This window comes from Protomyctophum bolini (genome assembly GCF_963924005.1).
Source record: "Protomyctophum bolini genome assembly, chromosome: 24".
In the NCBI taxonomy this organism is placed as follows: domain Eukaryota; kingdom Metazoa; phylum Chordata; class Actinopteri; order Myctophiformes; family Myctophidae; genus Protomyctophum; species Protomyctophum bolini.
The window spans coordinates 6728140-6754222 of record NC_137885.1 but is presented as its reverse complement, the minus strand read 5'-3'; the positions used below and the strand labels follow the sequence as shown (position 1 = coordinate 6754222).

At 45.8% G+C, this 26083-nt stretch overlaps 1 protein-coding gene across 4 annotated transcripts in view; it reads right to left on the bottom strand.

Moving 5' to 3' along the window:
* Window positions 1-26083, bottom strand: part of LOC308311920 (dedicator of cytokinesis protein 9-like) — a 157543-nt gene that overhangs the window by 12553 nt on the left and 118907 nt on the right. For all 4 annotated transcript variants that reach the window (XM_080758717.1, XM_080758716.1, XM_080758715.1 and 1 more), the window contains 12 exons: window positions 25086-25200; window positions 23876-23942; window positions 22406-22453; window positions 19144-19298; window positions 14779-14894; window positions 12076-12213; window positions 10293-10475; window positions 9726-9839; window positions 8464-8679; window positions 6182-6239; window positions 2575-2681; window positions 1927-2049 (listed from right to left, as the gene is read on the bottom strand). In XM_080758717.1, the coding sequence (XP_080614843.1) occupies window positions 1927-2049; window positions 2575-2681; window positions 6182-6239; window positions 8464-8679; window positions 9726-9839; window positions 10293-10475; window positions 12076-12213; window positions 14779-14894; window positions 19144-19298; window positions 22406-22453; window positions 23876-23942; window positions 25086-25200 (1440 nt within the window). The remainder of the gene's footprint in view (window positions 1-1926; window positions 2050-2574; window positions 2682-6181; window positions 6240-8463; window positions 8680-9725; window positions 9840-10292; window positions 10476-12075; window positions 12214-14778; window positions 14895-19143; window positions 19299-22405; window positions 22454-23875; window positions 23943-25085; window positions 25201-26083) is intronic.

Sequence of the window (26083 nt, the reverse complement as noted above, 5' to 3'; positions counted from 1 at the left end):
CTGAGTGGCAAAAAACTACTTTCTGGCCTTGACAGCCCGTACATCCACACAGAAAAGTCCTCTCTGATTGCATTAAACAACGTTAAACAATGTTAAACTCACTTTGCATGTTGCTTTGCCACTCGATGTGCCATTCACTTTAAGCATGCGCATACCCTGTATAGAAGAGTTGCGATATTGAGGGGGCAGAAACTGAGCACTCGAGCGCTGTTCATGCAGCCTGAACTGAGCCACGCTGGAGCGGCTGGGCGGCGCAAACAAGAGCTATTTTAAGCATGCGTGCAACATGACAACCGTTTTTAAAGTATTGTACAGTAAAGGGATTTAAGATCATTAAAGCCGTGCTGTTGCCTGAGTCCAATGCATTTCTGCCTATACTTCTGGTCCAGGACTTGGCCCAGACTTGGTTGTCTCCACGCTCAATGCGTATAGTCTATGTATAGGAGAGCCGCCATTGGACTGAAGCCCCCATGAAGTGAACGCTGTTTGCGTAACTCTGTCTATATCTACGGCTCTGGGCGCGGTGTAGCCAAGCCCCCAGAAAGGCTGCGGGCAACGTTGAAGCCGCGAGACGCAGTGGTCAGAGCTGAAACCACCGCACCGCTGGGGTTTAACATTGAGCACTTCCTCATTTTCGGCACTAAAATTGTGGCGTCCAAATCGGAAAAAATACGGAAGTAGAGCGTTCTTCAAAACGCCACTGAGCCGACTTCCGTTGAAATGAAAAGCAGGGGGGGGGGGGGGGCTGTCCGCCCTCTATCCTTTATAACTCTAGGGTCATACAGGTGGGTCAATTTCTTTGATATTTTTAAGGCTTTTTTGCCTTTATTGAGAGATGTTTACAGTATTCCCGACAGGAAAGGGGAAAGAGATGGTATGGGGAAGACATGCAGCTAAAGGTCGTCGAGATCGGGACTCGAACCCGCGGCATGCCGTCAAGGCCTAGGTGCCTGGACCGCTTGACCGCGGCCCCAGGCCCGTGGATCCGTTTCTGAGCCACGAAACAAACACCAAAGAACTTGTTAATTACTGGTAATCTGTTGGTTGGTCTGAGGCCCCGAACCACTTACCATACCTATGCACACCAATGAGTCGTCATGCGACTCCTTGCAACATGCAACTATCTGCAAGTAACACAACGGTGCTTTAACCCATTTAGGCCTGACGTCGAAATGTTAAAAATGTCATTTCTTCTGAAAAAAAACTCATGTTTCTAAATCAGTGGTTCTCAATATTTCATGTCAAGGACCCCCAATAATTATATGTACCGTAATATGCCACCAACCCCCATCTGAAAATATGTTGTTCCAGGGGACCCCCCCAGAAGCAAAGATTTTAGTTTAAAACTGAAACTCTGAAAGAATATATATTCAAAGATTTTGAGGCACATTTTCACGGTTTCTCTAAAATAGCAGACCTACAAGCTTGTATAGCTGAGCTTGTAGATCTGCTATTTTTCAATAGCTAAAGTATAACATAATGCTATAAGAAAGACCAAAAGGGGTTCCCGCCCCAAAATGGGTAAATGCATTCGTTGCACATAATCACACTGCAACGAATATGTCTGTTTCCACAGCAATGGCGTTTGCGATGTAATGAGAAAACCGCTGGGTTTTCCCGCTGCGATTTTGCGAAAATATATTGCCAGAGTAGACCCGAAGCATTCTGGTTATTTAGTTGGTTTATAGGAAGTCAAGTTATTTTCAAAGCTGAGCACCCACTGCCTTAAACAAAGGGCAGTGTGAGTGTGCGTGCGACGCGTGCGTGCTCCGTTTGCCTGGATGTCTTTCTTCTTCTACCTTTCTCCGTATGTGCGTGTGCACGTCACGCGTGTGGCTGTGTTTGTTTTGAGTTCATACTATTATGGAGGGTCACTGAATGTGTGTGTGTGTGTGTGTGTGTGTGGGGCGACCGTGCGGCCCATACCTCGAAGTCCCTGCGCTGCTCGTAGATGGGAATGATGAGCCTGTAGACGTCTGCGATGAGCTCGTAGCGCTCTGCCTTCCACAGGCCGTCTGCACACTCCTCTAGAAGCTCCAGCAACACCTCCTACACACACACACACGCACGCACGCACGCACGCACGCACGCACGCACACACGCACGCACGCACGCACACACGCACGCACAAACGCATGCACGCACCCACGCACAAAATGTAGGATTACTCACCAGAATCTAAATCCTAGGTGGTCTAGAGAACTTGAGTTAGGCCTATTATTGAAAAATCACACCCGTGTGAACTGAGTGGTGCAACTCCCCTCTCTCCCCCTCCTCTCTCTCTCTCTCTCTCTCTCTCATTAGCAGGCAACAGTGCAGCACTATCTCTCTCTCTCTCTCTCTCTCTGTTTCTGGCACAACAGTGCCCCTGCTGGTACTCATAGTCATACCACTGGTGCTCATAGTCACGTAGGTAGGTAGGTAGGTAGGTAGGTAGGTTAACATAGGTGAACACGGACATTGCTGTTCCTTGGAGTGGTTGCATTTGCACCACTCAAAAATAACAGAAGGCGGCGGCCATTTTGAAAAGAACAGAACAGTAACACACAACAGGTACGTGAATCATCGTCGTACCTCGCTGAAGTGAACGTCCTGCATCCCCACGTCTTCCATCATGGCCGCCTCCTCGTCGATGTTGGGCGTGACGACGCGGAAGGACGAGCAGCCTTGTCTGAACATACCTGCAGTAAACCACAACAACACAACGTATTAGTACATGATGTTGTCTGAATACCTGCAGTACCACAACACAGTGTATTAGGACAACATACCCACACAGTACCACAACACAGTGTATTAGTACAACATGGTAGTTTTTTCCCTTTATTTAACCAGTAAAAACCACATTGAGACTGAAGTCTCTTTTACAAGTGTGAACTGGCCAAGACAAGAGGCAAAATAAGTGACAAAGCTCTGCCAGTAACAAAAAAAACAGGACAGACATACAATGCTCATAAATACAGTACCCACTATACCGAAGAAGCTCAAAAGGGAGAACAGGAACGCGACCAATAAATAAAAATAATAATAAATGAAAACTAAGCAACGGAAATAGTAGACTAAAAAGCAAGGAGACAGTTGCTATAACGTCAAAGCAGGAGCAATAACACAACACAGTGTATTAGTATACAACATGGTAGTACCACACAACACAGCGTACTAGTATGATGTTGGACTGGACAAAAAAGGTCTTAGTGAAATAAACCATAACGGCTACAGTACAAGTAAACTAACTACACTTAGTTTGGGGAATAATGTATTTTTCTTTCTCTTTTTCTTTCTTTCTTTCTTTCCCAAACTAAGTGTATAGCGTCATAAGAAAGACAGAAGAGCAGAATAACTAAAACAGGGGCTGTTATCTGAGGCATGCATGGTTTCTTTAACACTGAAACCACCAGACGACCCTTGGACCAGTGTGTGTGTGTGTGTGTGTGTGTGTGTGTGTGTGTGCGCGCGCGTGCGTGCGCGTGCGTGTGTGTGCGCGTGTGTGGGTGTGTGTGTGTGTGTGTGTGTGTGTGTGTGTGTGTGTGCGTGTGCGTGCGTGCTACTCTAGAAATGCAGACCATTTACCATGAAGTTAACTGTGCAGGAGCTGTGTAAAATATGACTGGGTTTCTATTAACAATAATAACAAAATAATAAAAAATAATAAAAAAACAAGTGGCTGAGTTCAAAGAGAACATGCAACGTGGATGCTCTGGTACAGTCGCTCAATTAAACAAAAAGGCATCAATGTATCAATAGCACCCTGAGTTTGAATCCAACCAATCTCACTCCACCTGCTCCATCAAAAACCTGGATTATTTTATGAGATAAACTTTTCCTATTTCCTATTCAACAAAGAACAAGGCTTCACAACCCGCCCAACAGGTAAACATTATACGTTTATTGAGCTTAAATTATTAAGCCGTTTTATGGAGATAATAAACACACACACGCACTCTTTATGAACACGATTAATGTATTAATAATTAATTCATTATTGAGGGAGTCATTAAAAAACTATTGGGAGCAGTGCAGTGATCAAGGGTTTACTACTGCTATGTGCTATAAAAGAGAGATTGTGCTGCCACCTGTTGACTCATTCTCTCTCTCTCTCTCTCTGTCTGACTCTCTCTTTCCCTCTGTCTGTCTGACTCTCTCTCCCCGTTTCCACACCTGAGCGGAAAACGGTTTTGCGCTGCGGACAGAATAATAAGCTGTGACGGCGTGTGCGCAGCTGTTTTTAGACAGCTGGTGGATGGGAATTAAGCTCCACCTCCGCGGACATCTTGCGCTCTCCTCAGCGCAAGTCGTCCGCAAGCCGTCGCACAAGTCGTCTGTGGAAGTGGAGTTTTTTTTCCATCCACCAGCTGTCTAAAAACCGGTTTTTCGGCTGTCCGCAGCTGAGGACGTCCGCAGCTCTTTTGACAGTGTGGCAGTACGGTCTGTCTCTCTCTCTCTCTCGTGCGTGCGTCCGTGTGTGTGTGTGTGCGTGTGTGCGCGTGCATGCTAACCCTGGGAGGAGGTATTGGTGGAACTGCAGGAATAGTTTTAAGAAACTGCGTGTGATGCAATGTGCCAGTGTCGTGAAATCGGGTGCAGTACTTTAGTTCCAACACTAGTATTGGTCCGACAGTCATTAGACCGACAACCTATACCTCAAACCCTATTGGTCCGACAGTCATTAGACCGACAACCTACCTCAAACCCTATTGGTCCGACAGTCATTAGACCGACAACCTATACCTCAAACCCTATTGGTCCGACAGTCATTAGACCGACAACCTACCTCAAACCCTATTGGTCCGACAGTCATTAGACCGACAACCTATACCTCAAACCCTATTGGTCCGACAGTCATTAGACCGACAACATATACCTCAAACCCTATTGGTCTGACAGTCATTAGACTGACAACCTACCTCAAACCCTATTGGTCCGACAGTCATTAGACCGACAAGCTACCTCAAACCCTATTGGTCTGACAGTCATTAGACCGACAAGCTACCTCAAACCCTACCCTAACCATAACTGCAAGCATTTATGGGTAAGGTGTCGGCCTCATGACTGTAGGACTGATGGTACTACATCGGACCAAACGCATGCAGCCCTGGAAATGCAGCCATTGAGGTTCTTTGTCACTGACAGAGGGGCAGGTATTCAACTCAGACATTGAAGTTCTTTGTCACTGACAGAGGGGCAGGTATTCAACTCAGACATTGAGGTTCTTTGTCACTGACAGAGGGGCAGGTATTCAACTCAGACATTGAGGTTCTTTGTCACTGACAGAGGGGCAGGTATTCAACTCAGACACTGAGGTTCTTTGTCACTGACAGAGGGGCAGGTATTCAACTCAGACATTGAGGTTCTTTGTCACTGACAGAGGGGCAGGTATTCAACTCAGACACTGAGGTTCTTTGTCATTGACAGAGGGGCAGGTATTCAACTCAGACATTGAGGTTCTTTGTCACTGACAGAGGGGCAGGTATTCAACTCAGACACTGAGGTTCTTTGTCACTGACAGAGGGGCAGGTATTCAACTCAGACATTGAGGTTCTTTGTCACTGACAGAGGGGCAGGTATTCAACTCAGACACTGAGGTTCTTTGTCACTGACAGAGGGGCAGGTATTCAACTCAGACATTGAGGTTCTTTGTCACTGACAGAGGGGCAGGTATTCAACTCAGACATTGAGGTTCTTTGTCACTGACAGAGGGGCAGGTATTCAACTCAGACACTGAGGTTCTTTGTCACTGACAGAGGGGCAGGTATTCAACTCAGACATTGAGGTTCTTTGTCACTGACAGAGGGGCAGGTATTCAACTCAGACATTGAGGTTCTTTGTCATTGACAGAGGGGCAGGTATTCAACTCAGACATTGAGGTTCTTTGTCACTGACAGAGGGGCAGGTATTCAACTCAGACATTGAGGTTCTTTGTCACTGACAGAGGGGCAGGTATTCAACTCAGACATTGAGGTTCTTTGTCACTGACAGAGGGGCAGGTATTCAACTCAGACACTGAGGTTCTTTGTCATTGACAGAGGGGCAGGTATTCAACTCAGACACTGAGGTTCTTTGTCACTGACAGAGGGGCAGGTATTCAACTCAGACACTGAGGTTCTTTGTCACTGACAGAGGGGCAGGTATTCAACTCAGACATTGAGGTTCTTTGTCACTGACAGATTCCACTCAAACTCACCTTTCCTCCACAGGTACTCCGCCACGAGCGCAGCGACGTGCACGTAGCACATGGCCGCCTGCCGAGAAAACACACACACACACACACACACACACACACACACACACACACACACACACACTCTTAACATCTTTATTTGCATTCACATTTTACAAGACATTTCTTGAACACAAACATTAGTGGATGCGCAAACTTGAAAAAACTCTACAACAAGTGCTTCAGGATACAGATCACGGGTACAGAAAGCATCGCCTTCTCCATATACAGTATGGCGACTGCCAATTATTGCAGACACTGAACAGAATTTTTGCAGATGCTTTAGCTCTCGGCTTGGGCATGCCTGCAATATGCAGGCCCCTCACGACTGATTTATGGACATCCGATATATGAACACAACACACAAGTAGTTTACATTTGTAGCCAAGCTAGTATAATAGCATCCTTAAGACGCTGGTACTTAAGCACCTTGGTAAGGAATGCCTCTTCCAGACTGTGGTCAAATGTCCAAAATGGTCACTTATCTACTGTCCTCATCAACAACAACAATATCTGGTGTGTATATGTGCGCGCGCACACACACACACACACACACACACACACACACACACACACACACACACACACACACACGGGTCAGCGGTGGTGGTAAAAGTACTCGTGTATAGTTAGTGAAAATAGACGATGTAGATCCTCAGTGAAAAAAAGTCACAGTTGACATAGTTTTAGTGGACAAAATCAACACTAGTCCGCCACCCACCTCTGCTGGGCAAGACCTGTACTGTAGACTAGAGTGTAAGACCTGTGCTGTAGACTAGAGTGTAAGACCTATGCTGTAGACTAGAGTGTAAGACCTGTGCTGTAGACTAGAGTGTAAGACCTGTGCTGTAGACTAGAGTGTAAGACCTGTGCTGTAGACTAGAGTGTAAGACCTACTGTATGCTGTAGACTAGAGTGTAAGACCTGTGCTGTAGACTAGAGTGTAAGACCTGTGCTGTAGACTAGAGTGTAAGACCTGTGCTGTAGACTAGAGTGTAAGACCTACTGTATGCTGTAGACTAGAGTGTAAGACCTGTGCTGTAGACTAGAGTGTAAGACCTGTGCTGTAGACTAGAGTGTAAGACCTGTGCTGTAGACTAGAGTGTAAGACCTGTGCTGTAGACTAGAGTGTAAGACCTGTGCTGTAGACTAGAGTGTAAGACCTGTGCTGTAGACTAGAGTGTAAGACCTGTGCTGTAAACTAGAGTGTAAGACCTGTGCTGTAGACTAGAGTGTAACACCTGTGCTGTAAACTAGAGCGTAAGACCTGTGCTGTAGACTAGAGTGTAAGACCTGTGCTGTAGACTAGAGTGTAAGACCTGTGCTGTAGACTAGAGTGTAAGACCTGTGCTGTAGACTAGAGTGTAAGACCTGTGCTGTAGACTAGAGTGTAAGACCTGTGCTGTAGACTAGAGTGTAAGACCTGTGCTGTAGACTAGAGTGTAAGACCTGTGCTGTAGACTAGAGTGTAAGACCTGTGCTGTAGACTAGAGTGTAAGACCTGTGCTGTAGACTAGAGTGTAAGACCTGTGCTGTAGACTAGAGTGTAAGACCTGTGCTGTAGACTAGAGTGTAAGACCTGTGCTGTAGACTAGAGTGTAAGACCTGTGCTGTAGACTAGAGTGTAAGACCTAGAGTGTACTAGAGTGTATCGGCACAAGTAGTGGGATTCTGTCGGAAGTACCGCTCAAGGCGCTTTACAAATCTGTTTACACCCTCTGTGAATGAAAGTGTTGTGATTGGTTGAAAAATATGGTATGGTTAGGTTGTGACCAGGCTTTACTCTCTGCCTTAGGTTGTGACCAGGCTTTACTCTCTGCCTTAGGTTGTGACCAGGCTTTACTCTCTGCCTTAGGTTGTGACCAGGCTTTACTCTCTGTCTTAGGTTGACTACTCTTCGTAGATGACTAAGGCTGGGACCTGAGTAAATGGAAAATGGTGCATTTATATAGCGCCTTTATCCAGGGCACTTTACATAGATTGTGCATTACATTCACCCATTCACACACACACATTCACACACCGACAACCTGATAATCGGGCGCAATTAAAAGGTTCAGAGTCTTGCTCAACGACACTTCGACACTAACTCTGGGGGGGGGGGGGGGGACCCACAGGGATCGAACTGGGAACCTCACGGCGGCTCCCACACGGCTGTTCTACCGGGCCTATATACCACTCTACCCTCTGAGCCCACTGCGCGCCATGCTTATGTCCTCCAGCCCCATGCAGGGTCTCTCACCTACCTCTGACAGGTCTCCGTTCTTGTGGTGAATGCGTGCCATGCTGTCCAGCCAGGTCTTGCGCAGCTCGGGGGTGGAGGTGTAGGACTTGGCCAGGCTGTACTGCAGGTCCACCAGCATCTCCGGGTCCTTCTCGTGCTCCTTCATCTGCTCCGTGGCCATCAGCACCGTGCGGATGCGCTTCATCAGGTCCTTCACGTCCGACGGGAACGCCGTGTGCTGCAGGTTACAGAGAGAGGCCAAGAATGACATCGCGGAACACCCTATACCAACTAGTAGTCCATTAACCCATTCTGACCTGAGATCAGATTAATACGAGGTTTCCACTAGGACACACACTGGTCTGATTAACGCATTCTGAAATGCAGAGCTTGTAGATCTGCTATTTTTAAATAGCTAAAGCATAACATGATGCCGACACCAAAATGGGTTCCCGTTCAGAATGGGTTAAGAACTGTGAAGTTCCCCTATTTTTCCATAATGTATTATATGTTCCCCCTCCTCCTGCTGCTATCCTCGTAGCAGTTGTTGTATTGACCTGTACTTTCATTTGAAATGTACCCATTCTACACACTGAATAAAATGTTCAATCAATCAATCAATCAATCAATCAATCAATCAGACATCATCGCCTAATCTCAATTATTTGAGATAATCACCATTGTTTTGTTTTTTTAAATAATCGTATTTCATGTTGAAAATAGCAAAAATAGCAGATCTACAAGCTCGCAGACTATGTTATATATTTCCGTGTCACATCTGCCCTGTGAAATGTGCGATTCCGAAGCCTAAAAGGTAAACAGAAATACAAACGTTCCCATGTTCAATACAAAAAAAACCACAATTAAATCGTCAATCGCAATGATTTTGTGTGGCAATTAATCGTCAACTTAAAATTTTAAGTTTTTTATTTTTTGTTTTGTTAAAAGAAAGAAAAAGGGGGTTTCCCCCACCCCACAGGTTGAACAGCGAAACAGATACAGGGTTACAATACATCAAAAATAATCATAATAGTAATAATAATAATAATAATAATAGTAAATAAGGCGAGACAGCTATTTTACTTAATTGGAAAAATCAAATTAAAAGGGAGAAAATAACAGTCATCAGAGACGTTGGCATGATTTAAGTTTTTCCAGTGCTGTGGATAAGACGTCAAGTGTGTTTTCTTGCGCCTTAAATTTGTAATCGTGACAGCCGTAGAGAATAATAATTGCTACAGCAACGTTCGTGACAACCAGCTGCGTCTGTATACTCTCATATACCTTGATGTTCTTGTCGCTGTTGGCACAGTTGTTGATGATGGACAGCGACTGCTGGAAGCGCGTCCCTCCAATGCCGATGACGTCGGCGATCAGCTGACTGACGGCGATCACCACCTGGATGGGGAGAGGCCGCCGTGGTACGCACAGCGTGAGCGTTGTGCACTGAGATAGTAGACGCCCGTTCACATGTAGCTTTGCCAGCTCAGTGGCCTCAGTCAGCACCTGCCCTGATACTGGGGAGGTCGGGGGGTTCGATTCGATCCCCGGGTCATACCAGAGACCGTAAAAATGGGACCCCAATGCCTTCCTGTGCTTGGCACTAATAGCATCAACGGGTTGGATTGGAGGGTCAAATCAACTACAAATGATTCCAGAGCGTGGCACTCTTGATGCTCACCGCTCCAAACTAATTTCACATACCGAAATGTATGTGAGAAATAGTAGGACTTTAACAATTATACACCCACACCCACACATACAAATATACAGCACATACATTTCTAAATTATTGTCAATAATGAAAACATAGGCCCCCCCCCACACACACACACACACACACGCCCCTACCTGCAGGTGCGTGCGCACGAAGGACTTGCGGCCGGTGTAGTCGAAGTTGCTCTTCATGAGGAAGTAGAGCAGGTGCGCGGCGTCACTGCGGATGGAGCCGAGCTTGGAGTTGCAGCACTTGAGGATCTCGTAGCACAGCGAGGCGCACATGTCCGCCCGGCCGTCGAAGAACGTACAGCCGAACTATGGAGAGAGAGAGGAGGGAGAGAGATCACAATTGCATGTCCATTGGAGTTGACCAAGACACTGCCAGTACGACACTTTTCATCGACAGCCTTAGCCACAGAAGACACGTTGCCGCCGCTACTGTCCTGTACAAAATGCACACTCCCCCCCCCACTGCCCTAGGGACCTCCAGGACATGCTCCCTCCACCTTACACCAGACGGCGAAACACCCGCCGATGCACAGCCACACCAGAACATGCTCTCGACCCCCCCAGGGCTCCAAAACACGGACATTGGACAGAACTTTTTCTCCACACTGCTGTTCAGGTGTGGAACAGCCTATACCAGAGCATGTAGTCGACTCCATCACAGACAACGGCCTTCAAGCCTTTAAACGCAGAGCTCACAGATATCTCCTGACCACCACCCCTCACACTGACTGTTGAGCTGCAGTGAACCATTTGATTGGCCAATGGATATGTATCTTACTATGTATTACTTGGCTATTGTTCACAATTGCATCTAATAAAAATAAATAAAAAAATGTCCGCCCGGCCTTCCAAAGAACGTCGTACAGTCGAACTACAGGACGGACAGATCACAGGTCTGAGGAACACAAGCGTCTTATTAACCACATCATACATGAACCCATATAGCATCCCCTCCCAGACCATGGGCGCATGTTAAATATTCCATGAGGAGAGACCATTGAAGAGATGCAGGGGAGACTCCTGTTACTGAACAAACAATCTCTATATAGCAATGATTACTATCAGAATTTAACATTCTAACAAATGCAAACTTTATTTTTGACCAAGAAATATCACTTACCCTACCTTAAAGGTAGAGTCAGTGATTTCACTTAATTCAAATATCACTTATTTTTTTGTTTTGTTGTGATAATCCTCTCTACTATAGAGTGTGCTGACCATATAAGGAGTTCCTCCCTGTCCCCAGTTAACCCCTGGGGGTCAAAATACCTTAGGTTTCGTTTTTGTTCTCTATCCTGATTGGATGAAAGCTTGTGTCCCAAGGCAAAAACGAAACCTAAGGGTTTTTGACTGAAATCACTGACACCTCCTTTAAAGGTTCAACTGTATTGTCAACAACACCAATTATTCAACCAATAATTATTGGTGTATTAGAAGTGTATATTTGTACCACGCCTCTAAATGTTCTCATGAATTGAAAACGGTGGACCCTGATGTAAACAAGTGTAATGCTTTATCATGGTGTCCTAGTAACAGTTCTTGTGCTTTCATTTGAAATGTACCCATTCTACATACATACTGTGAAATAAAAGTGTCAATCAATCATTTACAAGTAACAAAAGGCAGGTGAAATATCAGCCTCACCTATCCACACTTTTCCTGGGCTGTGTGTGCTCCAGTTCCTGTTGATTTCATTGGATATCATTGGTCATCTGACCAGTTTCATTGGCTTTCATTGGATCAAATTGACAGGAAATGGAGCACACACAGCCCAGGAAAAGTGTGGATAGAGGAAGGTCCTCAGAGAGGTGAACACCTGTTTGAGGGTTAGGGTTTATAGGGTCTAGGGTTATAGGGTTTATAGGGTCTAGGGTTATAGGGTTTAGTGTCTATCCATCAGCCTCACCTTGTAGATGAAGGTCCGGATGGAGGTGAACACCTGTTTGAGGGCAGCCTCTGACTGAGGGATCTGCAGGAAACACAGGTGGACCTGGAAGACCTTCTTCATCAGGGGGTTGTGGCCCAGGTCTGCACTGAGCTGGGTCTGACAGAGCACGGGCAGGGACGCACGCACGCAGGCACACAGACACACGCGCGCGCACGCACGCACACGCACACGCACACACACACACACACACACACACACACACACACACACACACACACACACACACACACACACACACACACACACACACACACACACACACACACACACACACACACACACACGCGTCACTGAGGAGAACTTCTGAACTTAGGTAACTTAGGCAACATCCTTAAATATCAAAGGATTGCATTATAATTGCCAATTAACACATTTGATTTAAAAGAGATACAGAATCACAGGAGTAGAGCTGTACACCCACAGCCAAACATCAACATGGCATTAAAGTATACAGATCAATACTGATGTAGTTTGATACACACATCATAGTATTGTTTAGTGATTCACAACTCCAGTCCTGTGGATGCAGACTGCATACGCATTCTGGGCGGGAACCCCTTTTGGTGTTTTACCCCCTCAGGCCGGGAACCCATTTTGTGGTTCTGTATTCAAAAATGTAACATTTGAAGTTTTTCAGAAACCTTAAATCAGGATTTAGAGGCGTTTTTAGAATCGGCATTAGGCCTAAATGGGTTAAAAACCCATTCTGAGCGGGAACCCCTTTTGGTGTTTTAACTAAGCATTATGTTATACTTTAGCTATTGAAAAATGGCAGATCTACAAGCTCATAGCACGCCACCGAGTGGCGCGCTATGAGCTTGTAGATCTGCTATTTTTCAATTATTTTTTTTATTTTTTTTAAATCTTAAAAATGCGGCACAAATCTTTGGATGTATTATATTCTTTCAGAGCGAACGTTTTTTTTTAAATTTTGGCCTAAATGGGTTAACCTTCTACTAGTGATTCATTGGACTCACCTGTTGTCCTCAGGTCTTAATAAGTCCCTGATTAAACTGCTAGAATCAGTATTTTATGTCCACTTTCCGAGAGATGGGGATGCCATAGACATTCTCAACGTTTTTGGCTATGGCCAAAGCATTTCCGGGGGTCCCCAGCCCCTCCCCACCCCCAATACAAATCATAAGGAAAGTGTATGCATGCATTATGTAAACTCTTCATTTCCATTTTCCAGCCATTCAGTTGATAGTTTGGGGACCCCCCAAAATAATTTGGCGACCCCCCCCGAGGGGTCGCGACCCACGGGTTGAGGAGAACCCCTGTCATAGACTAGAGTAAATACATACTGTAGAATCTATGTCTGGTCACTGGCATACAGTATAGGTTTCAGGTCTGATGCCGGCGCCTCCCCCAGAGTTGGTGTCGAAGTGTCCTTGAGCAAGACACTGAAGACTCCTTGGATGGTTTTCTCACCCATCGGTGTGTGAATGTGTGTGTGTGTGAATGGGTGAACGAAATGCACAATCTATGTAAAGCGCTTTGTATAAAAGCGCTATATTATGAATGACCATTTAATGTCAATAGTCACTTAGCCTGGCCCAGCCAGCGTGCTTTCTGGCCCAGAGGAGCAATACCGCCTGGAGAATATTGGTTCAACCGATTGGTTGTATTTGTTCATTTGTATTGAAAATGTTTTCAGCAAGAGTAAAATCACTAAATCAGTCATTTACGACGGCATCAAGGCCCGCCAAAATACATTTTAGTCGACTAAATCGAACTAAGACATTCAAAGGTGACTGAAATGTGACTAAAACTAAATTAAAACTATTCAAGAGACTATGATTAAAACTAAAATCTGAATTTTGCCGTCAAAAACAACACTGGTGTGTCCAGATAGAACAGTGTTCTCCCTACCTTGAAGCCTGTGATGAAGGTACTCAGAAGGGGTGTCAAAAAAATCGAATTAGAATCGATTCATAGCGATTCCATTATGAACGATTCAAAATTATTATTATTTTTTTAAACTTACAGTTACAGTTTTCACTACATGTTTGTGATATGAAATGTAAGCTTACTCTAATCACAGTAAACATCATGTCTTCAGTCATTTTCAAATTACTGTAGTCAGCACTAGTCACTTCAGATCAGCACAGCTGTATTGTATTGTGAATATATATGCTATATATGTATTGTGAATATATATGCTATATATGCTTTAGAATTTTTAGATCGAGAATAGAGTTGAATCGAAAAAATTCTGAAAATGTAATCACGATTCAATTTTGAATTGAATCGTGACCCCAAGAATCCGAATGGAATGGAATGGTGGGACACCCACAGATTCACAGCCCTATAGTACTCAGTGTCCAGAACAGTGTTTCTCCCTACCTTGAAGCCATGTGATGAAGGTCCTCAGTGTCCAGAACAGTGTTTCTCCCTACCTTGAAGCCATGTGATGAAGGTCCTCAGTGTCCAGAACAGTGTTTCTCCCTACCTTGAAGCCTGTGATGAAGGTCCTCAGTGTCCAGAACAGTGTTTCTCCCTACCTTGAAGCCTGTGATGAAGGTCCTCAGTGTCCAGAACAGTGTTTCTCCCTACCTTGAAGCCTGTGAAGAAGGTCCTCAGTGTCCAGAACAGTGTTTCTCCCTAACTTGAAGCCATGTGATGAAGGTCCTCAGTGTCCAGAACAGTGTTTCTCCCTACCTTGAAGCCTGTGATGAAGGTGCTCAGGGTGTCCAGGACGGTCAGACAGACCTCCGTAGCCACGTTGGCCTCCAACAGAGACTGACTGCTGACGTCCGCGTCCGTGTGGGAGTACACTGTGATCAGGAAGGAAAGCACATTCATTTCTGTGGTCAACCATAACTGATGATCATTTATGATGAATGATGATAATTATGATGATGGTCAAGTGCGCACGTTAAAAAAAAAACTGTGAGATAAACAAAGAGATGATACAGAGATGTATAGATTCAGTTAACGAGGAAGCCAATCAAGCTCCTTTGACCCATTTAGACCTGGAAAATGGGTTTGTGAGCTTGTAGATCTGCTATTTTTCAAAAGCTAAATTATAACCACCCCAAAATGGGTGAAATTGATATTTCAAGATATGATCTAGTGGAATGAGGACATTCCCTGTGACAGCATATGTCATATCATCATCATACTATAATTCTAACAATGTCTGAGTGTCTGTGTGTGTGTGTGTGTGTGTGTGTGTGTGTGTGTGTGTGTCAGAAACACTGCCCTAGCTCCTCATTGCCTGCACCAATCACTCCCATTAGTGATTAGTGATTACACATTAATGACTATTAATGAATTTATTAGTGAATTAAAAACGGGGAAATATCGGGGCAAATATCTCACAACGGGTAAGGGCTAGTAGAATAAATTGGAGAAGTTCATTCTCTCTCTCTCTCTCTCTCTCAAATTACGAGTGACCATATCCGTCCATCAATCCACCTTCAACCGCTTATCCGTAGTCGGGTTCGCGGGGGCTGGGGGGATCGCGAGATGTTCCAAGGCCAGTGAGTACTATAGATGCGTTTCCTCCAACTGCGCCTTGGTCTGCCCCCAGGGGTCTCCTCCCAGTGGGACGTGCATCGAGGACCTCCCTATAGGGAGACGTCCCAGAAGCATGGGCTTCTCTGTCATGGCCCGGGCCTTCTATGTCTCTGCCCCCAAACCTCTGGAATGAACTCCCCAATCATCTCAAGAGTCTCCCCCTCCCTCCTCTCCTTCAAAACCTCACTCAGAACCCACCTCTTCAAGATTCTTTCCCCAGCTGAGGTCTGGTCTTATGATGTCCCCCCTTCCCTCGCTTATAGCCTCCCATGTTTTTAACCTAGCACTGACATTTTACTTGCCTTCTTGTTTTATTTTTTGTTTCTTGAATTAAAGTTGTTCCTACTGTTTCATGTAATGCGCTATATAAATCTGAGCTATTATTATTATTATTATTATCCTAACCAGATGCCCCGAACCACCTAAGCTGGCTCCTTTCCAGGCGAAGAAGCAGCGACACTACACCGAGTCTCTCCCGCGTGACTGAACTTCTCACCCTATCTCGAGCGACCTTGATACAATAATCATGCGTTGCGTCACTTGTGTGCCCTGCTGCCTAGTTTAAAGCGGGACTGACACGCCTCTCGGGAAGCTATTAAGGCTATTAACGCTAGCATCTAGATTGTGACGTACGTAAGTGCCAGCTCAATTTGACCAATAAAATTGATCTTGTATCTGGTCTAAATGTCAGAGCGGCTCTGGGCTCTGCGAGTTAGCGTTCCTGGTGGCTATCAACTCATGCTAGTGGTTTTGAGGTCACTTTTAGCTTCATAGCTGGGTAAAAGTTTGGTGGAAAAATTATAATTTTTTTCCAAAATCTTCGTTAGAATGATACCGAGTTGACGTGTAAGTTTTAGGGAAAACTGTTGCATAATCGCAATTTCGCGTGACGGGTTCCATTGTACCTATCTTGTCTATCTGTCTCCCCCGCTCCCCATGCGCTCAACCACGGCTAAGTGCTGAGCCGGGAGCCCTGGAGCTTCACAGCCAGTTTACCACTGGTCTGCCTGTCTTCTAGCGGCACTGTGACTGCGCCAGGCTAACCTGAGCCCACACACACACACACACACACACACACACACACACACACACACACACACACACACACACACACACACACACACACACACACACACACACACACACACACACACACACACACACACACACACACACACACACACACACACACACACACTCACACACTACACACACTCTCTCTCTCTCTCTCTCTCTCTCTCTCTCTCTCTCTCTCTTCTCTCGTCTCTCTCTCTCTCTCTCTCTCTCTCTCTCTCTCTCTCTCTTCTCTCTCTTCTCTCTCTCTCTCTCTCTCGTCTCTCTCTCCTCTCTCTCTCTCTCTCTCTCTCTCTCTCTCTCTCTCTCTCTCTCTCTCTCTCTCTCTCTCTCTCTCTCTCTCCTCTCTCTCTCTCACACAACCGATATGGGGGGCGGTCTCTCTCTCTCTCTCTCTCACACACACACACAGGTTCAGGAGGATCGCATGGGTGACAATTTGACAAAGCTTTGTTAAATAATAAACACAACTCTTCGCGTTCACAAACAGCTATACACAGGCTAAAACATATCGATATAATCCATTTGGTATTAAAATGAACGTCACCCCACTTGATCTAGTAAGAGTATAATATCTGTTCCAACGTGGGCTTTGTGAAATACTGTACAAAAAAATGTGTGCTGTAAGCCCTTACTTTTCTATGGAGATAAAGACTAATCATTGTGTATATTCCTGCACTATACCTGCATCGAGTGATCTTGGTACATAGAAGTTGATCTATTGAAGATTCTGACCTTCAAAGTACATAATTTTTGTTTTGATTGTATTGCTGTATTGTTCTTCTCTGCTTTGGCAATGTAAACGTATGTTTTCTCATGCCAATAAAGCCCTTGAATTGAATTGAAAGGCACAGATTCTGTGCGCGGGTAAAGTGCGCGGGGCATCTGAGCAATCATACCAAGTTGATTATATCGATATGTTTTAGCCTGTGTATAGCTGTTGTGAACGCGAAGAGTTGTTTATTTACAAGAGCATCGGCTCTATCCGTCATCCATTGCAACTGCAAAACGGCGAGACGCGGTGTGTGTGTGTGTGTGTGAGAGAGAGAGAGTTATTTTTTTCATGTCTTTGATATTATGTTGTTATTTGTAATATCTGTGATTTGTGCTTTGGCAACACTTGTAAAACGTCATGCCAATAAAGCCTGTTGAATTTAATTGAATTGAATTGAATTGAGAGAGAGAGAGAGGGCCCTCATAATACCCAATTACCCATACAATGTTTTTCACTCATGAATTATGTAGACAGTCTTAGCCATAGCCTGACGTCAATTCCAAGGACAGGGCAGAGAGGGATCGGCTTGACTTGACTAATGAATAAACTTGGAATAAAATAAATGCATGTTGTCCGTCTTGTGTTATCTTCTCGGGGCTATTGTTAATACATGTTCAAAATCAATCAGCAATTTGACCTAAATATTCCCATTTCATATTTATATTATGGCGACGAGTATAGTCACTCATGACGGACAATCGGACATATAGGCAATGAAACAGTCGGTAAAGTGGAATGAATCACAGCATTATATCGCCCCTTGCTGCAGAATGGAAAATAATATGGCTTAGAATCTAGGACAGACGGTCAGATGATCAGTTGAGGCAATTTATTATTTCGTACAGACTCACACTCACAGAGTAAAGTAGAGTCTTAGACTCATAAAAAATACCTCCCTCACAATCAGAACAATGACGGTGCGACAACTGTTTCACACCTGGTTATTGGCTAAAACATTCCTGTAGCCTGAATGATTATGCAAACACTGTAAGTACTGTAAACCCGGGACACGCGATTCTCATGAATTCATTATGCATAAACAAACATTTCACATGAAGAAAACAATGTTGTGTGTGTGTGTATGTACACACATGCCCTGTTCAATGCGGGGCAGAGAGGCACTGCGCAGCCTGCATGAACAGAATAGGCTCTGTGCCCCGGCGGTGAGAGGGCTGCATCCCAGCTCTCTGTGCCCCGGCGGTGAGAGGGGACAAACGGTCGTGAGCTGGGCTGCATCCCAGCTCTCTGGAAGTCACCGAGTGCGAAATTGCGATTATGCAACAGTTTACGCTCTAAAACTTCCACGTCAACTCAATATCTATTCTAACGAATATATATTTTTTTTATGATAATTCCACCTAGTATGACGCAAATAAGTGACCTCAAAACCACTAGCCTTCATTGCGCTAGCCACTCAGCTCGGCTAGATGCTAGGTCACGTCAGAGCCTGAGATATAGTCACGTGTCGTTTGAAACTGTTTTCATTCAGACCACGTGATGTACCTTATCAGCAATGTTAATCTCGGGCCGGGACACTCCCCCTTTAACATCCACTCGGGCTTCTCATGTGCAAATGTGATTGGCATTACGTGAGGTTGATTATTTTCCCCGTGCTCTCACATTCGCTCCGATATTCGTCCCGAAAAACACCTTACCGTTGTTGAAGGTGTGTGCGTTCTCCAGCGTGCCCAGCTGCTGCAGACGAGCGTTGCAGGAGCCCGCCCTGTTACGAGACACGGGGAGAGTCAGAGACTTCCTGTCCGCTGCGACCGCCACCCACGGGGCCCAGCGGCCCGCCCCCTCCTGACTCCTATTGGCCAGAGAAGAGAGAACACGCAGTCATTGGGTGCCGTCGGAGTGTCCGTCCAAAACTATCGTTGGCGGTACATTTTAAAAAGAAAGAACAGGAATTATGAACAGGAATGTTGAAAGAAAGACACAAGATTAATGAATGAACCGTTTTTGGAACGACAACAATGTTTTAATTTACCACTTTTCAACCTATAACTTCATCTAATTGGTCCTCTGGACTAATTCATGGTTCATGATGAAATACCACCATTTTTTTCCTACTCGGCCTGTGTCATCATAGGAGGGCTGTGGCAGTTCAGAAACCAGTCTGTGTCTCATAGGAGGGCTGTGGACAGTTCAGAAACCAGTCTGTGTCTCATAGGAGGCTGTGGGCAGTTCAGAAACCAGTCTGTGTCTCATAGGAGGGCTGTGGGCTGTTCAGAAACCAGGTCTGTGTCTCATAGGAGGGCTGTGAGCCGTTCAGAAACCAGTCTGTGTCTCATAGGAGGGCTGTGGGCTGTTCAGAAACCAGTCTGTGTCTCATAGGAGGGCTGTGAGCCGTTCAGAAACCAGTCTGTGTCTCATAGGAGGGCTGTGGGCTGTTCAGAAACCAGTCTGTGTCTCATAGGAGGGCTGTGGGCTGTTCAGAAACCAGTCTGTGTCTCATAGGAGGGCTGTGAGCCGTTCAGAACCAGTCTGTGTCTCATAGGAGGGCTGTGGGCTGTTTCAGAAACCAGTCTGTGTCTCATAGGAGGGCTGTGGGCAGTTCAGAAACCAGTCTGTGTCTCATAGGAGGGCTGTGGACAGTTCAGAAACCAGTCTGTGTCTCATAGGAGGGCTGTGGGCTGTTCAGAAACCAGTCTGTGTCTCATAGGAGGGCTGTGGGCCGTTCAGACACCAGTCTGTGTCTCATAGGAGGGCTGTGGGGCGGTTCAGAAACCAGTCTGTGTCTCATAGGAGGGCTGTGGGCAGTTCAGAAACCAGTCTGTGTCTCATAGGAGGGCTGTGGGCAGTTCAGAAACCAGCCTGTGTCATCATAGGAGGGCTGTGGGCAGTCAGAAACCAGTCTGTGTCTCATAGGAGGGCTGTGGCTGTTCAGAAACCAGTCTGTGTCTCATAGAGGGCTGTGGGCAGTTCAGAAACCAGTCTGTGTCTCATAGGAGGGCTGTGGGCAGTTCAGAAACCCTTCTGTGTCTCATAGGAGGGCTGTGGGCAGTTCAGAAACCAGTCTGTGTCTCATAGGAGGGCTGTGGGCAGTTCAGATACACCAGTCTGTGTCTCATAGGAGGGCTGTGGGCAGTTCAGAAACCAGTCTGTGTCTCATAGGAGGGCTGTGGGCTGTTCAGAAACCAGTCTGTGTCTCATAGGAGGGCCGTGAGCAGTTCAGAAACCAGTCTGTGTCTCATAGGAGGGCTGTGGGCTGTTCAGAAACCAGTCTGTGTCTCATAGGAGGGCTGTGGGCAGTTCAGAAACCCGTCCACCAGTGACAACATCGATGGGGAATCCAAGATAATAGAAACCACAGGGTTTCTATTCCTGAAAAGTTGTAATGTGATAATGGAAGCCATCGCCACGATAATACAAATCTGATAGAGTACACTCAGTACAGTAATGTTTGGACAGGAAAGGGGAAGAGACAGGGGGGGGGGGGGGGACATGCAGCAAAGGCAGGCTCTGGACTTTTTTAAGCCCCTGCATAAAAAAAGAACCTTGTTTAAAAATAAATCTGCCCTAACGATGATGTCACTGGTGGACGGGTTTCTGGTGTGCCCACAGCCCTCCAATGAGACACAGACTTCTGAGGATATTTTTTTTTTAGGTATTAGTGGGGACCAATTATAATGAAGATAAGTTGAAAAGTGATGAAGTGATTCCTTTAGGAATGTAAAAAGTATCTACAAGGCAATAATGTGGAGTGTGGATGGTTGGTGCCAAGATGAAGGGCCCCTATACTGTTAACGTACTGGTGGATTCATGGAGGGGGCAACACAAAACAGCCAAACATTGCATATATACAGCAGACGGCCAGGGACAGTGACTGGGTGGGAACACATGCAATGCACCGCAACTCCACTCCGGTTTCTGCTCGACGTTGGGTGGTATAATGACGGCATATCGCCGGGCCGGAAGAATACCCGATCGATCAGCTCGCAAAGCTGATGACATTGTTGGGGCGGCGAGCTGCGGCTTTTTGTGACCTTATAAACGTCAGCGCGGAACGAGTTAAGGACTATAAGCGACAGCAGTATACACTGGTAGAACCGCGTGGCTTTTCCTTAGCCGTGGTCGAGGGGGAGACTGTCTTGGCCAATAGGAGGGGAAGGAAATGGTCGAGGGAGACTGTCTTGGCCAATAGGAGGAGGGGAAGGAAATGGCAGCGCCATGTGCACACAGCTCAAGATAAACAACAGAGACAGAGAGAGAGAGAGAGAGAGGCAGAGAGAGGCAGAGCGAGACAGAGAGAGAGAGAGAGGCAGAGAGCTCTTACCCACATGCAGGAGGGGCCCCGGGGGGCCCAGCGGAATTAACCACACAAGAGCAGCGTTACAGCCAATAAAACACAAGAACAAGGGGTTAAAATAAATAAGAGGGGTCGACTGTGTGCGTGTGTGTGTGTGTGTGTGCGTGCGTGCGTGTAAATATATGATGACTGTGTGTGTGTGTGTGTGCGTTAGGGGTGTGCGACATGGAAACATATAATATCACAATATTCGGGGCTTGATTAGACTTTTATTTGACTTAGATGTGACAAAAATACAATTATTCCCCCGATCGGATCACCTCTCCTCCTGACCTGTGAAAATAGCTAGCGGAGGTTTACTATAGTGTTTGAACCGGAACTGATTGTAGGCCATTTTAGGAGTTTTTTTTTCAAAAAACACCTGGCACTGGCGCGCAAGCGGCCACTATATACTGTAGCACTGGCGCTGATCCAGTTTTAATCAGGATATCGCCCACCACTATAGTGTGTGTCGTGTTGTGTTGTTTGCCGTGTCGTGTCGGTTTAGGTTTTTTAGGCAACGACAGAATTATTGTTATCTTTTGTTATCAACGACCCGATAACTCAGCAGGTTCAAAAGGGCGACTCTGCAGATTTTCACCTCAGCAGGTCAAAGTTCACTGTACCTGGCGATGAATCTCTTCCCCATGTATCTGAACTGATGCAGACACACCCTGCAAACACACACAACCACAACAACAACGCATCACAACGTTAATATCTTCCTTCATGTGTCTGAACTAGGGTCGTCCCGATCCACTCACCGGGGGCCGATCGCGTCATTTTCAAATGATCGGAATCGGATCGGAAGAAAAAAAAAAAAAGCATGATGGGGACATCACTAGTATCCGTATTTATATCCATATCATGATATTCGAAAAATAATAAAATCGGTTATCGGCAGATACTCAAAAGCCTTTTGGTTTTCTATTGGTTGTGGAACTGTACGCACGTTCATATATACACATACAGTACACATGGCTGGTAAAATGAAGTTTTTCGATAGCCCAGTGTGCCATATCGACATTAATGACACCACGTGAAGAATGTCAACATTATTGTGATTGTCCACGAATATAACATTTTCCCTTCTTTTTAATTATTTCATTTCACTCGGAAGAATAACCCACCTATATCTCCAAGAGGACTCCCTCCCCCAGTCAGAGTTCAGAGTTTTAATGAATGTAGAATGTGCAGGATGTACTTTACTGTACATACAAATCCTAATAAAACCCTAAACTCTAGAGACTTCATTCATTTGACTATATTTTTTTTATTGTTTATTTTAAACCAAAAATACTCTCTCATACACTTATGTCAGTGTGCCAGTGATCACCCTCCTTTGTGCCAATGTTGGCACTGGTGCCCAAGGTTGCCTACCCCTGCTCTAAAACACTATTTCACATAGAAAGCATAGGTGGACCCCAGGCTACTATTTCCCATATAAAGCATAGGTGGACCCCAGGCTACTATTTCCCACAGAAAGCATGGGTGGACCCCAAGGCTACTATTTCCCACAGAAAGCATGGGTGGACCCCAAGGCTACTATTTCCCACAGAAAGCATGGGTGGACCCCAAGGCTACTATTTCCCATAGAAAGCATAGGTGGACCCCAGGCTACTATTTCCCATAGAAAGCATAGGTGGACCCCAGGCTACTATTTCCCCAAACAGTGGGTTCGGGGGACCCATTTCTATGGGTCCCTTCATTATTTTGTCTCTACATTTTGTTTATATTTTTTATTATTATTTCAAACCTTTTTCAAATTCAAAAAAGTTTTTTTTTCCTCTCCAGTAATTCAATGAAGAAATAAATGGAGGAGAAAAAAAAAACCCTACTACATTTTATAAATTAGAAAACAAATTAAAAATATAAAGCATAGGTGAGTTCCAGGCTAAATTTCACTAGTTTGGGTCTCCGGGGAGACTCTTTTGAGTCACACAGGCTGAAATGTTTGGGCACCACTGAACTAAACTAAAGACTCAGATTAGACACAGGAGGACGACACAGCAGTATTTAGATTATGCATTATGAAAACATCTCTCTGAAATGTATACTATGTATCTGACATTATGTTTGGGCCACTTTATACTTACTCCACTAATGTGAAGAAGTCCATCAGTTCCGAGGGAGTCGCTTTGTTCCAGTATGTGAACAAGGCCTCTGTGGGGGACAAAGAAAGACACGACAATAACGTTATAAAGATGGAGGAGTGCCATGATTTTTGTATTTTTTTGTCCGTGTGTTTCATGAGGTTGACAGTTTTTCATTAGACCCCTTGTTGTGGTTGTTATGTGCAATGATGCCCAGCAAGCCAAATGACGTTATGATGACGTTATGATGACGTCCTCTGGTGACGTTCAGGACTAGGCCAGATCACAGCCCATATGGGGATGATCTTTACGTTCAGGGCTAGGCCAGATCACAGCCCATATGGGGAATGGGGATGATCTTTACGTTCAGGACTATAGGCCAGATCACAGCCCATATGGGGATGATCTTTACGTTCAGGACTAGGCCAGATCACAGCCCATATGGGGATGATCTTTACGTTCAGGGCTAGGCCAGATCACAGCCCATATGGGGATGATCTTTACGTTCAGGACTATAGGCCAGATCACAGGCCATATGGGGATGATCTTTACGTTCAGGGCTAGGCCAGATCACAGCCCATATGGGGATGATCTTTACGTTCAGGGCTAGGCCAGATCACAGCCCATATGGGGATGATCTTTACGTCATTTCCAGGACGTCTTAATAATATAGCATTATTCTGGGCTATAGACCTGACTAGTTGTGACAAGACTTAAGTTGATCTGGCCTCGACTGGAACTCTCTCTGATTCATCCAGGGGGGACGTCCGGTCCGTCTTATAGTGGGCAGAATTTATGGTCGGTTGAAATCAGGCGACATTACGGGGGCCAGATCTGACTACTAGTCTCGGTTTGACCTGATCTGGCCCCAATATAGAGACGTCACTAATTCGTCCAGGTAGGTCCCGGCCGTTTTCTTCCTGAAACGCTGACAGTCCCAATTAACCCATTCTGACCGGGAACCCGTTTCGGTGTTAGCATCATGTTATGCTTTAGCTATTGAAAAATAGCAGATCTACAAGCTCATAGCGCGCCACCGAGTGGCGCGCTACGAGCTTGTAGGTCTGATATTTTTGAAAAATCGAAGAACGACTGACATTTTCAGAATCTGATCTCAGGTCAGAATGGGTTAATCAGACCCAGTGTGTGTCCAGTGGAAACCTCGTATGAATCTGATCTCAGGTCAGAATGGGTTAAGACAGTTCCAACGCACCCTCCGACATGCTCTTGAGGACGTGCAGGAAACACATGAGCAGGTTCCGGATCTCGTCGCGGTCCAGCTTGTCGCAACGGAGCAGCGTGCTGCCGAGAGCCGACGCACACTGGTTCTGAGGAACGGTGAGAGAGAGACAACAGGGGGGGAGGTGAGAGACAGAGAGAGAAAGAGAGTGTGTGTGTGTGTGTGAGTGTGTGTGTGTGCTTGTGCACCTCGCACATGCACATGTGTATGTGGGTGTTGAGAGATGGCGTGTGTGTGAGAGAGAGAGAGAAAGAGAGAGAGAGAGAGATTCTAGTTCAATCAATGCACACAGTCACAGTCACAGAAACATGCATTTGAAAGATAAGTTGAAATGCCACGGCAAAGACCCGTCTTCACATAATTATATGAAATGTCGAGTCTTTTTTTTTCTGTGAGCAGAAGAGTGGACGGTGTGACTGTAAACGACGTCGGACGGTGCAGGGTTCACTCTGAAGAGACAGCTATATAAGGATGTGTCCTTTTCACCTCCGTCAGTCACTCACATCCACAAAGCATGGAGGGCAGAGCACGGCACACATTCTATTCCCTCACGTGGGACACTCTGGAGAAGAGACCTGCTTGTTGGGACCAAGTGTGCATTGTAAAGAGATCTGCAAACAGATCCCAGATCAGCCTGGGTGGGGCAACGTTGACGATGGAGAGGGCCGCTATAGTTCCACACTCACTCACTCCAGAGGGCCGCTATAGTTCCACACTCACTCACTCCAGAGGGCCGCTATAGTTCCACACTCACTCACTCCAGAGGGCCACTATAGTTCCACACTCACTCCAGAGGGCCACTATAGTTCCACACTCACTCCAGAGGGCCGCTATAGTTCCACACTCACTCACTCCAGAGGGCCGCTATAGTTCCACACTCACTCACTCCAGAGGGCCGCTATATAGTTCCACACTCACTCCAGAGGGGTCACATTGCAAAAATAGCATGATCTACAAACTCAAAAACATGT